At 44.9% G+C, this 12117-nt stretch overlaps 1 protein-coding gene across 2 annotated transcripts; it reads right to left on the bottom strand.

The window, feature by feature from the left end:
• Positions 1–544: 544 nt before the first annotated feature.
• On the bottom strand, positions 545–12098 carry gmip (GEM interacting protein). 2 transcript variants are annotated; one of them, XM_088317801.1, is made up of 21 exons: positions 11475–12098; positions 10254–10341; positions 9786–9867; positions 9501–9535; positions 7903–8028; positions 6913–6977; positions 6731–6838; positions 6571–6651; positions 5578–5739; positions 5349–5486; positions 5090–5280; positions 4718–4809; positions 4571–4633; positions 4389–4469; positions 4166–4308; positions 3908–4084; positions 3269–3406; positions 2992–3191; positions 2508–2835; positions 1872–1974; positions 545–1487 (listed from the first exon to the last, which is right to left on the bottom strand). In XM_088317801.1, the coding sequence occupies exons 5-21, from the start codon at positions 7958–7960 to the stop codon at positions 958–960; spliced, it is 2658 nt and encodes an 885-aa protein (XP_088173927.1). In that variant the 5' UTR covers positions 7961–8028; positions 9501–9535; positions 9786–9867; positions 10254–10341; positions 11475–12098; the 3' UTR covers positions 545–957. The 2 variants fall into 2 exon arrangements, with proteins under 2 accessions (XP_088173927.1, XP_088173926.1); XM_088317800.1 differs by having other exon boundaries at positions 9501–9540; positions 11475–11550.
• Positions 12099–12117: the final 19 nt, after the last annotated feature.

The following is a 12117-nucleotide window of genomic DNA, read 5'->3' as shown; positions in this document are numbered from 1 at the left end:
AGCCGACTCTCCTCTGCTGTTTGTGCGATGGGGGGGGGAGAAAAAAAGGGGGTGAGCATGCCTGCAGACAGAGGGAGGGATGGATGTGGATGGATTGCAAGGAGAGGGAGGGAAGGCAAGGTGGGAGACATGGAATCGATTGATGAAGCACTTTAGGATGTTTGAAGGGTTTGGGATGGGGAGTCAACTCTTTTAGTGCTGTAAACGTCGATATTTTCCCACAACTTGCGATATATTACAACATTGCAATTTGAAATTAATAAAAAAACACAAAATCTATGGAAACATCGATGATGGTGCAAAAATCGTAACGCTTGCCATTCATAGTATCCAATTTTTTGGGGCATTTTAGGCAGGCGACCCGGTGAAGTGAGAGAACAACGCCCCCTTGTGTGGAAACAGGGGAAGTGCAAAAAAAATCACAAAAGAGACGTTTTCTTGCACTTGACAAGTCCAGAAAGACAATAAAGACGATTCAACAAAATATGTATTTTTAATTCTGTAAAGAGAGAGAAGTGCTGGGAGGAGAAAACATTTAATCATTCAGGGTGATTTAAAAAAAATCTGACAATCCAGTGGCGCGTAGGTGTGAGAAATGGGGAGTCACTTGAACACCAAGCCAGAAAGTAATCAACATTTGTTGATTTTGAGCAGACGGAAGAGAAACCCAGTTGACACATCACACACCACAGGATAGTCACTCGGGATAATCTTTTCAACGCATCCCATAAATTGGGCTTGGTTGACTTGAATCTGAAAGGGGGCGGGGTGAATTTCATTTGATTATGGTTTTGTGTCTACTCCAGTCCATTTTAATCCCTCGACGTTCAAACGAGATGATTGTGAAGGATCGGAGAGTAGTACTGCCCCCCTTTGACAAAACTGTAAAAGTAGCAGGCTGCATTTGTAGTAACATTCAAGTCGTCAATGGCGCCTAAATCCATATGATTTTGTTCCTCACACAAAAAGTTGTTCCTCCCTGCCTGATTGGCTGCGCCTCAGCTTGAGACCGGACAGAATCTTCTGCGCGGGCGAGGCAAAGTGGTGCTCGGCAGGAAGCGCCCTCGGAGAGTGACACAACGCTTTCCTCTGCGCTCCAAGACCGCCGCCGTTCCCGTTGAAGTCGGCCGCCGGCTCCAGTCCGAGCATGTACTGCACGACATCCCGCGGGCTCAGAGGAGGCCCGTCCTCCGCGGCACCGCCGGCCCGGTGAGGCGGGCGGACGGCGTCCAACAAACTGCGCGGACGTTCGTGCGTGGCTCGCTCCGGCGAGGAACTGCGACTGCTGTCCGCGCTTTCCGGAGGGTCCGCGGAAGGCATGGCGGGCCGCTCGGCGTCGCAGCTCTGGCCGGACGCTCGGCTTCTCGGGTTGTGATGGCGGTGGTACTTGACGGGCTGCCGGGTGAAGCGGTAGTGCGGCTTTTCTAAGACAAAGTCCCACATTGGGTCGTGATGCGTCTCGCTCAGGGCTCCGCTCAAAGCCAGGACTGAGACACCAGGAAGGGGAAAAAAAAAAAAAAAAAACACATTTTTATTCAATGAAGTTAACATTCATATTCATATTTTGGGGCTACGGGAGAAAAAGTGGAAATTTTACCCAAGTCATGGTCTAGACTTGCGACTTTTAAACAGTACGTGTGCATATTTTTACTTGACGAACAAAGTTGAAGCGTGTTTGCAACAGAGCGCCAAAGTGGAAAATCAAAAGTTGAACGCACTCGAACAGAAACACGTGAACAAGGAAGGAAAAAGTCAGAAAAAAAAAAGGGAACTAAAACGCTAGTCGGCAGGAGCAAACCACCGAGAGGACTTGAAAATGGACCACGGCACAACGATCCTCGTCTCATTTCTACGGCTCTAGTCCCGCCTACCTGCTCCGTCATTGGCTTCGGGGCTGAGCTTGTCCACTGCCTCATTGGAGGACGACTTGTCAGATATATAACCCTCGCTCGACTCTCTCTTCATTCTTTCACTCTGTTGGGATGACAAGTTGAGTGGCGCGCCAGGAGGACGTTGGATTTGATTTGTCTAACTAAAATTTGCTTGAGCAAAATATATTTGTGTTTATATTTTTTTTCATTGACGTCCAAATACTTGTGACTACATCTCAGCTGAGTGCAGTGCTTCTCAAATAGTAGGGCGGGGGGGGGGCGTGGTGCGATGCTGAGGGGAGCGTGTGTGACCCTGGGGAATAAGCTTTTTTCCCCGCCATATTGCAATAAAGTGTAATTGCACATCCACTCCAGTAGGTGGCAGTGGCGCTCTCCTTGTGCACGGCAATTATTAACAGTTTGAATTGTTTTCTTCTAGCTGGGGGGGCGTAACAAAAATTAATTGAGAAGCACTGTCTTAGTGGAAAAATTTCAAGTTTGAAGCAAAAGAAATGAAACAACAATAAAGACTCTTAAAAAACAGCGGCTCGCCTAATCAGGTTTCGAAACTCTGCATCAAAGTGAGCCTTGAACGGAAAATATAAAAAAATCGAGCGAAAAAACAGCGCAACTTACTTCTAGTGAGTAAGGTCGCTCCCTGGAAGATGTTCCTTGTTCCGGACGGGTGTCGAAGTCGCCACCTTGAGGGCAACTTTGTCTGGGAGGGGTCTCGGGAAGCGGACCCGTGGGGGCCGGAGGGGGGGTGGGCGACCTGGCTCGCTGCTGGAGAGCAAAGACCTTGTCGTGGTGCGAGATGAGGAAGTCCACGAGCGAAGCCTGCAAGATGTTTTCCTGCAGGGCCACGGCGGGCTGTTCCGTGCACACCGGGGTGCGCAGGAGAGTCGGACCGAAGACGATGCCCAAATTGTTGGAAGACATTTTGTTCTCGTGGTTTCTGGAGACCCTGCAGGAATGCATGTGTCTCATTGTAACAATGCGCATTTCGTTGCCGTTTCGGCATTTTATTAACGAGAAAAAACATTTTTATAGTTTTAGACAATAAAAGATATGCGAACATTCCAAGTGACGGGATCCATTTCTCCTTTCAAATCAAACTTACTTATGCAAATGTCGTATGAGGTGCTGCAAAGTGTTGTAACGGCAGAGCGGGAGTTTTCGCAGGAGCCGCTGTAGGTGACAAACGAGGTCCATCAACTCGTTAGTGTCTTGCGTCGATTGCCACCTGCCCACGTCTTGGATGTTCCTCCCCGCGGCGAGGAAGTCGTTGTACAGCTCAAACGTCATCAGGGGCTCCGGAAGCTAATCGGCAAAACCAAGAATCAGAAGGGAGGGAAAAAACAAAGTTGTTCCCGCTGACGTGCGGGGGTCCGTCGTACCTCCTTGAAGAAGTGCTTGAGGATGCCGGTGATGTCGTGCGGCGACACCTCCGAGAGGTCCACGTCCTCTTTGAGCTCCTCTAAGGCCCGGCACAGCTTCTGGACGCGAGGTTTGGACCCGCTCACTCGATACACCCCCTCAGTGGGAAAATAAAACAGTTCATGAAAGACAAATACGACTAATGGGACCTTCCAGGGAAAGGTTATCGGCCGTGTGCAAACCGCGGCCCGGGGGCCACATGCGGCCCGTTAAACGTTTTAATCCGGCCCGCCGAACTTGAAAAAAAATTCACGAATAAACCTTTTTAATGTTTTATTTTCTAAATATTAAGATATTTTGTTGTAATGTTTTTGTTCACTTTCATTTAGAATTAAATGTATTTTTTTTCTCCGATGAGGTGAGGTGACCAAAACACACCATCCATCTTCTCCTGGTCCGGCCCTTCCGTCAAATTTTAGAACCCATCGTGGCACGCCAATCAAAAGGTTTGGGTTAGATAACCGATTGGAAAATTCATTTTAGTTTTTCTGCCGTTCATTTAGCCACTGGTAGCGTCACAACTCATACAACTCATTTGAGGGTTGCTAATTTGCTGTCACTCGGGAACTGTTTTAAATTGCGAAAAAAAAAAACAATACCTGCAAGCAGAGCGCACGACTCTCGATCTCGGCGGTGCAGCGTCGCACCACAAACGGGACGTCGTCCGGCGCGTGCCGCAGCAAGACAGACAAGGGGACGCCAAACACGGTGCCTTTGTTGTTGTCGCACTCCACCTGACACACCTCCATGCACTTCCTGTGCAAACCCAGGCCGCACTGAGGGAGGCAGAAAGGAATGTGAAATGAAAGCAAGCGGCAGTCTGCTTATTTGCGACGGACGCGAAAAGAGACGCGCACCTCCTGGCATTCCACGCCGTTGACGTAAATGTAGTTGTCGCACTGCTTGCATTTCACCATCTTGCTCTTCAATTTTTGGAGTCGGTGAGTTAGCGCCGCCCGCGACGGGTTGCGGACTTTCACCTGCTGGCCGTCGAGGCACTCTAGAGAAAAATGAAAGATAAAACTCTCCGTATCATCGAGCCGTCATCTTTTTTTTTTTTTTCCAGGCGAGGTCACAAACCCGATTCAGACGCCACATCGCGGTCATCCATGTCATCTGCGAGCAAGTTGTACGTTCTGTGAGCCCTCCGGTGACAGTAAGCTGCCACAATTCCATCAAAACACAAAAGAAAACTCTTCGGTCACGTTTTTACGTTTCAGTCGGAGTCGAAATGAAACGCCGTCACGCAAAGTGGCGATTACCAGGGCTGGACAGAGATTCCAAACTGCCGCCGACACTCTCACTGTCGCTGAAGCCAAATCTCCCTGGCAAGCAGCAGAAACGTGGATGACGAACTCGCCATTCGAAATGGAGGCGAGGTGATGTTAATGGTTGAAATGGAGACTTACTGGAGTCACCGGGTTGTCTGGCGGAACTGTCGTCGGTGTGAGGTGAGGAGTCCTGCAGGGAGCTGAGCGGGTTGCTGGTTTTCCGTTTGTACCTAAGACACGTTGGAGCATATCGTGGTTCTCCAAAATTGAACGTGAGCTTTTGCGGACTATAAGCAGCAGCAACTTTTTTTGAAAAAATAAAAAAAATAAATAAATAAATGGAGATTTATTCCGCATATTTTCTGAACTATAGGGCGCCCCTAGTGGTGAAAGAAAAGCTGCACCGTTGTATTAGCCGCACGGTTCAAAATCTAAGAAAAAAGTAGCGGCTTATCGTCCATAAAATACGGAAATCGACGAGTATTGAAGGAGGGCTGCTCTGTTCCTTACCGTCTTCCCTGAGGCACATATTCCTGGAAGGAGAAGACCTGCAGAGGTGTCTCCCGTCGCCGCCGGCTGCGTACGTACATCAAGTAGGGCTCGCCGGGCTCCAGCGAGCGGCACGTTAGCTCCAGGTTGTGATAGCCCAGAGCAACCGGCTCGGTCTGCTGCCGCTGGTAGTAGAACATGTTGACGGTGACCTGGCGGACGCACGGAGAGCGCGTTGGACGCCTTGACGACGCGTTTCCACGGACTTGCTCGCACCGACCTGCTTGAGCACCGTGTCGCCTTGGCAGATGAGCTTGCGGGTGTGAGAGATAATTCGCTCTTTGACTTTGACGAGTTCATCCTGGTGGATTTTGGCGTCTCGCACGCATTGTTTGTAGAAGAGCTCGGATTCCGACACCTTTGCAGACAAGAGACTATAGATGAAGGTAAAGATCACCATTTGAAAATGTTTTTTTTTTTTTTTTTTATTTCAGGAGGACAGCGCTTGCCTTCGACTGGGCTTCATCTTTGGACTTCCTCCTCTTGTCCAGAGTTTTGATGCCGCTCGGGTCGTCCGCGGTTTTAGCCGTGACAGCTTTGGCCTTCTCCAGCTCGTCGCAACGCTGCAAGTATTGCTGACGGGACTTTTTTAGAGCCGTCACCGCTTCATTCTGAAAAGAGAAGTATAAAAAAAAATGCTGAGCCAATTTTTCAATAGCTGCAAATTTCAAGCAGGCTGAGTTACTTTTAACCAAGGTTTGGTTAATTATGCCGGACAACTGCAAATATTAAACAGAGATGGCTGTGTGTCCCTGGACCTATTTTGACGTCAGATTATGGAGATTTTTTCATTATTTTTGGTTTTTACCTTTGATCTATAACAGCTTTTACCATTTGTTGTCATTTATAACAACGGCAAAAATATTTAAAAAATGTAGTGAATAATATTATATTACATATTATTATTATTTTTATTATTATTATTATTATGACAAATCTGATGTCCAATAGAAAAATAACAGATTTGGAATCCGAGCAAACAATTCATCTAGAAAGGTTTACTTCAATTACATCGCAAAAAAAATTGCAAAAAAGTTTTTTTTTAAAAAAATGTAAAAATGTGTTAAGTGTTCTCTTGAGCACGATTGAGTTGACGCTGGTTGCTATTTTAGAAATTTTTTTTTTTGTAGAATATTCAAGTTGAAGTCAATTTAAAATAACAATCTTAGAAAACATCGGTGGCGGCTGATTGGCTCAGTGACTAACCGGTTTCGGGATTGGAATGTCGGTCAGGGTTACGGATCAAAATTTCAATATATATTATTTTTTTTATCTGTTTAATCTAAAAATAAAAATAAATAAATAAATAAATAACTGCATGTCTGTCATCAGGGTCACACAATCCCAAATCACACCGCGAAGTCGCCCGATGTCGTGACGCATTGCTCAAATGTTTGACCGACTTCTCTTGCCAAACTCGGAAGTCGTCCTAATTCATTTACCATCTTCCTCTGCTCCTTCACCCACTGCTCCTTAAATTCCCGCCGCCACTTATCAATCTCATTCCGCTTGGCAGCCAAGGCCTTTGAAGACAGGAGATAGCGGATTACCAACTTTGCACCGCCGGAACCTTGGCGAGATGTGGCCCAAGTCGGGTTTCACCTGATAACAGCGCGTTTGCACCAGCTCCGACGTCTTGCGAGCGTTCAAACTGTTCTTCAGGTCTTGATCCAGAGCCATGGTGTAGATGTACTGCAGCGGAATCGCTTCCTACGTGCGGCAAGAAGGAAAATGTTTCAAACAAAACCGTCATAAAAAAAAAAAAAAAAAAAAAAAGCGTCTACCTGTGCTGCCAAACTGGTCAAGGCGGCTTCAGATGTCTTCGTGACATTTTTGGCAAATTCTTGTTCTGTCCAAAAATGGCGGAAAGTTGAGATGAGTTGCATTTAATGACTTATAACAGCGTGGGACATGATACAACTCATGGACAGTCGGACTAAAAACAATTTAAAAAAAAGATTAAAATGAAAATTAAGAAAAAGATACAGAAGCAGGAAAGAAATGAAAATGGATCGGCTCCAAAATGTCTTTTTAAAATGTGCCCACTCGACATGCTTTTTGTGTTTGTTCTCCAAAGGCAGCGTGCCGTCTCTCACAAGCCTGCTCCAGTCTGCTAATCTTCCCTCGCTAATCCTTTTTGCGTGAGGAGCATCCAGCCGTCACTTCAACTTGAGATATAAATAAAAATAAAAATAAAAATTTTCTCATTCGGTTCTCTGTTGCCGGGCCACAATCTGACGGCATCCAAGTGAGCGGGTTCCAAGCTAGCTCGATCCATTTAGAACTAGCTCGATTCAAACTTGACGTAAGAATGCTACATGCTTTTTGAGATACGAGCTTTATTATGTATTTATTTTTTAAATTGCAAGCAAAAAAGTGAGCTCAAGTCAGTCAGCAGTGAATTTAACACCTGAAAGCGAGCAGTATTTGAGGAGAGCGTGAACAATTCTTTCACGTTGTTTATTATTAGAAAAACTTTACCTTCAAGTTTGAAAATTTAATGCCGACACAAAATGGTAACAAGTCATAGAAAATTTTGTGGTGTTACAAAATAAACGGATATTCGATGCCCAGGGGCGGAAAAGCACATGTGCAGATAATATAACAACTATCCGAGGAATATATTATTTATCCTCTACAAAGAATAATTGCGCACATTTAACTGTCATTCATATGTTTTGAAAGAGTCCATACGATATTTGATGATATTTTTTTTTTTAAATTTAGGCTTAACAAGTCCATTTCGCTCTCCTGTGTTGAAAAAGTGCGCTCACCCAAGCTGATCTTCTTCTCCATCCAGGCCAGGAGGTCTTTGGCGTAGCGGCACCACATCTTGGCGTACTGCAGGGCCGTCTCCACGCCGTCCTCGCAGCGGCACAGCGCCAGGTCGGCCTCGTGGGCTGAGAAGGAGTACATCAGCATCAAGCCCCAAAAAAAAAAAAAAAAAAAAACACTCGCTCGTGTCAGTGAAGCCCACTCGTCAGATTGGAGGACCTCCACTCGGGGAAGCCGGTCATAGTTTCCAGAAGGGGTCACTACGCTGCGCTTTGCATGAGGCAGATGACACAAATGAGGGTTTGTTTTTGAAAATAGGCGGAGGGGGCGTTGACGCGGCAACCGCCCCCCTCTCACTCCTAATCCCCCCTCCCTCCCACCACTCCTTGTGGTTCTTCCTCAGCGATTCACACAATGCGAAGGACAATCACACGGCCTCCTGACCTCCAAACACACGGACGGAATCCAGTTAGAGGTCCAAACAAGTCCACAAAAAAAAAAAAAAAATGCTCACTCAGCCTTAGTCTGGTTTCGAGATGCATATCCGAGTAGATTGTGCTGCGTCCGAACTGTGGGCAAAGGGGAGGATTAACTCAAGTGAACTCGGATTGCGGGCAGTGACGAGCTTTTCTGGTTGGCCACCTGCCCAGTAACAATTTGGAGAGGGTGTTAAAAGGGCTGATGGGTCATTAATCCCGACCAATGGGAGCGGAGAACACACAAAAAGCTGCTAGAGTTAAAGAAAATACATTTAATTTTAAATAAAAGTGAACAAAGGCATTCCAACAATATTTATGTCCGCATTTAGAAAATAAAAATTAACAAGGTTTATTCATTTCATTTTTTTTCAAGTTCGGCGGACCGGTTTAAAACATTTAACGGGCCGCATGTGGCCCCCGGGCCGTAGTTTGGCAACCGAGATACTCGAGGTGCTCCACGTGCCTCTTAATTTTCGTAGTGCTCGGTCAAACATGCCGAAGAGGTCGCCGCTCAACTTCTGTCGACTCAAAGTTTCTTCATTTATTCGTATTTTTAATTTAACAAGCGAAGCGGCAACAAGCACAACATGACGAAATGATGTCACACGCGTCCGCAAGACGAAACCCAGAGGAAAATGTCATCGATTCCATTTTGACAGAGCAAACAGCAGTGGCGAAAACACACTTGAAAGGGAACAGCTGTCCGCGGCGCAGACGGATTCAAAAACGGAACCAGAAGTTGACCACAAAAAGAAGCTCAGCAGTGAAACGCGGTTTGGAGATAAATGGTGTCACGCGCTCGCCACCTTCTAATTTTCGACGCGTCTCCTGCCACGCTCTGATCTGCGTTTGCGGCCAAAATGCGTCAACGGAACCGTCGCTTTTCTAGGCCTTCCAACACCTCGCCGGGCAAAGGAGGCCAGCTGCCTCCTGCTTAATCTTGGTCCTAATCTCGTTACTGCACGGCAATTACAACTCAAGGCAAGCGACTGTAAGAAAACCAGCAACAGGAAAAGATCAAACAGAAAAACAGGAGGAGGTTTTTTTTTTGGGGGGGGGGTATTTAATGCGAACCCACTTCTCATAACAGAAACAAAAAAATCATAAAGGAGCCTTACCTGATGAGTTTCCATCACCTTCAACGGTGACACAGCTTTCCTACGAAGAAAATCGAAATAAATACAAGTAGTTGTAGAAATGGAAATTAGAAGCACTGCACGGGCGAACGCTGCTAAACGAGGAGGATAGAGACTAGAGAAAATCGGAGTAGAATTGATGGACATTTAAATGTGGAAAAAAAAATAAAAAAATTTAATATACGTTTTGCATGAGCAAAAACAGAAAAAAAAATTGTGAATATGCAAATCTACGTTCATTTATTGGTCACAGTGAGGAGCACTTACAGGTGGTTCGTGCTGCTCTGCAAGTTCCGTTTCCTCTCCGGTGCTGCACTTGAAAGTGTCGGACAGCAGATCGTCCTTGTCACTGAACGGAAGATAAAATAAAAAATAAAAATCCACATTCATATTCATACAAGTCGACGTATGGAGCTCAACGAAGGTGCCAAAATATTACAGACAGTCTGTAATGGTGAAAAGTTTTTTCCACCATTAATAGAAACTGTTTGACTCAAATGAAAAAAAAAATAACACACAATAAATCTTTTTAAAAAAAATACAGAAATTTATCTTAATTGCAAAAGTGTGCACACCCACTTACAACTCAGAGTTGTTCAGGTAGTAGGTCACATTAATGGTGGGAATTTTTTTTTTGGGGGGGGGGGGGAATGTGGCATTTGAACAAGGGTGTGTAAACTTTTTATAACCGCTGTACTTCACAATATGTACCGCATATGACAAACAAACACTTACATGGGGATGAAAGATAACTCGAGGTTGTCAAAGTCTCTGAAGATCTCGCTGTAACGCTTGGTTTCACATTTCGGTGACACTTTAACGTCTGAAATGAAAAACTGAAAGGTTAAGAGAAGAAAAAAAAAAAGAAGAGGGTGTTGCACTAGTTATGTTTTTCGTCTTCTGTTAGGTGTGAGATTACGCATTCTGTACATGGAGAGCTACAACTTCCTTTCAAATAGCAGAAATGTGCTCACTGTAGTTCAAACCACATAATTATTACAGCGAAAAAAAAAATCTCTAAAACCAACAAAGAGCTCCAAAAAGCATGACCTTCTCTTGCAGGCCAACGTAGTCGTCCCCAAAAAAAAAAATAAAAAAAACGGGCATGCACTGACAAAAATCTGATTTAATCTGATCATTTTAACGTTTAACAGGCGCGACAAACAAGGACGAGACACACATCTCGTGGGCTAACCACATCCTGTTTGCAGTTGGTGCACTGACACAGTTCTGCATTCACACTCTCTTTCACTGAAAAAAAAAAAAAAATTAGTCGAGCTCACCCCAGATTGCGCAATTGCTCACAAAATGGCTTCGTGTATTTCACATCCGTGTCGTATATTTAGTCCTGTTGATCGTACGAAAGCACAGATTTAAAAAAAACAAAAAAAAAACACAAGTTCAATTGCGGGCATGAATTCCTTGAGACTTTTTTGTGCGTCCTGTTACGGAAGACATGTCCACCCAATTTTGCGTTTATTGGTGAAATTGTGTTCATTTTTTCAACTTCCTAAGGGGGGCGCTACTGAGTCAGTTTTTGACATTCGTGTCAGGTACCCTTAAAATTATTTTTTATCAGGATACACGCTCGTATCAACATTTGCGAGTTTTCGGACATGATGATGCCCCGATAAGCCGATTGATTAGCTAAAAAAAATAAAAAATAAGGATCTGCGCTTTAATAATTAAAATCACAGATTAGCATAATTCTGACAGAAACAGCGCAAGTATTTTGACAATTGCTGTTTCGATCACCCCTAACAGCTCAAAAGAATCCATTAAACAGCATCAACTCGGCCCCAAAAATATTTTAAGGAAGTCAGTCCAGCTTTGACAAAGAGGATGTTGCACAAAGCGAAAACAACAAAGCAAGAATATTATTCCACACGGGATCAAAATCCGTCCGTCATCAAATTCATAGTTTGCATTCAATTTGAAAAATATCATTCCGCTCACCTGCGACCCGAGGGGGCTCCTGACCCGGTTCCTGATCCTCTTCCATCTTCGCAGGTTGATCTCAAGCCTCAAGGCCACGCACACGTCACATGACCATCGGGGGGGGGGGGGTGGAAAGTCGAACCGAAATGAATCGCAGGCACGTCGGGTCCGAGACGGCCGCCGACTGCATCGTCCTCGCCTCGTAGCAGAGACGACAAGGTCGGCCTGTTAGGAAGAGGAAGTGCCACGATAGGCCACGCCTATGCAAAGAAATTGTGAGAGAGATGAAATGAAACAAAATCTGCCCAAATTCAAGTTTTATTGTCATCTGTGGTGGCCAAACGCTTGACAGACATGCGGTGAAATTGAGGGTCTCGGGAATATTGATGACGAGGATGGAATTGCAAAGTGGGATGATTGAATGCTTTGGAGGAATATCGACAATATATAGCCAGACGTTCCCCACCAAGGCACTCACATTGCTTCCTTAAAAAAAAAAAAAAGTAAAAGCAAGTATCGAATATACTCAAATATGTAAGAAAAGGAACAATATGGACAAGGCTTAGTAAAAATAAAATATAATTTCTATTAAGAAATTGTAAAAAATTAACTTGTTTCATTAAAAATTAACTCAAGATAGAAAAATAAGAAAAACAGTCAG

Source organism: Idiotropiscis lumnitzeri, chromosome 15 (genome assembly GCF_059441095.1).
Source record: "Idiotropiscis lumnitzeri isolate Australia: NSW breed Sydney's pygmy pipehorse chromosome 15, RoL_Ilum_1.0, whole genome shotgun sequence".
NCBI lineage: Eukaryota > Metazoa > Chordata > Actinopteri > Syngnathiformes > Syngnathidae > Idiotropiscis > Idiotropiscis lumnitzeri.
Note: the sequence above shows the minus strand (reverse complement) of the source record. Positions and strands in the feature narration are given on the sequence as shown.

Coding starts and splice junctions, on each gene's coding strand:
- gmip (XM_088317800.1), bottom strand. CDS start 11,520: ATGGAAGAGGATCAGGAACCGGGTCAGGAGCCCCCTCGGGTCGCAG. Junction 9,541..9,785: donor CAGAGCAGCACGAACCACCT/GTAAGTGCTCCT, acceptor TTTTCTTCGTAG/GAAAGCTGTGTCACCGTTGA. Junction 6,839..6,912: donor TGACCAGTTTGGCAGCACAG/GTAGACGCTTTT, acceptor TGCCGCACGTAG/GAAGCGATTCCGCTGCAGTA.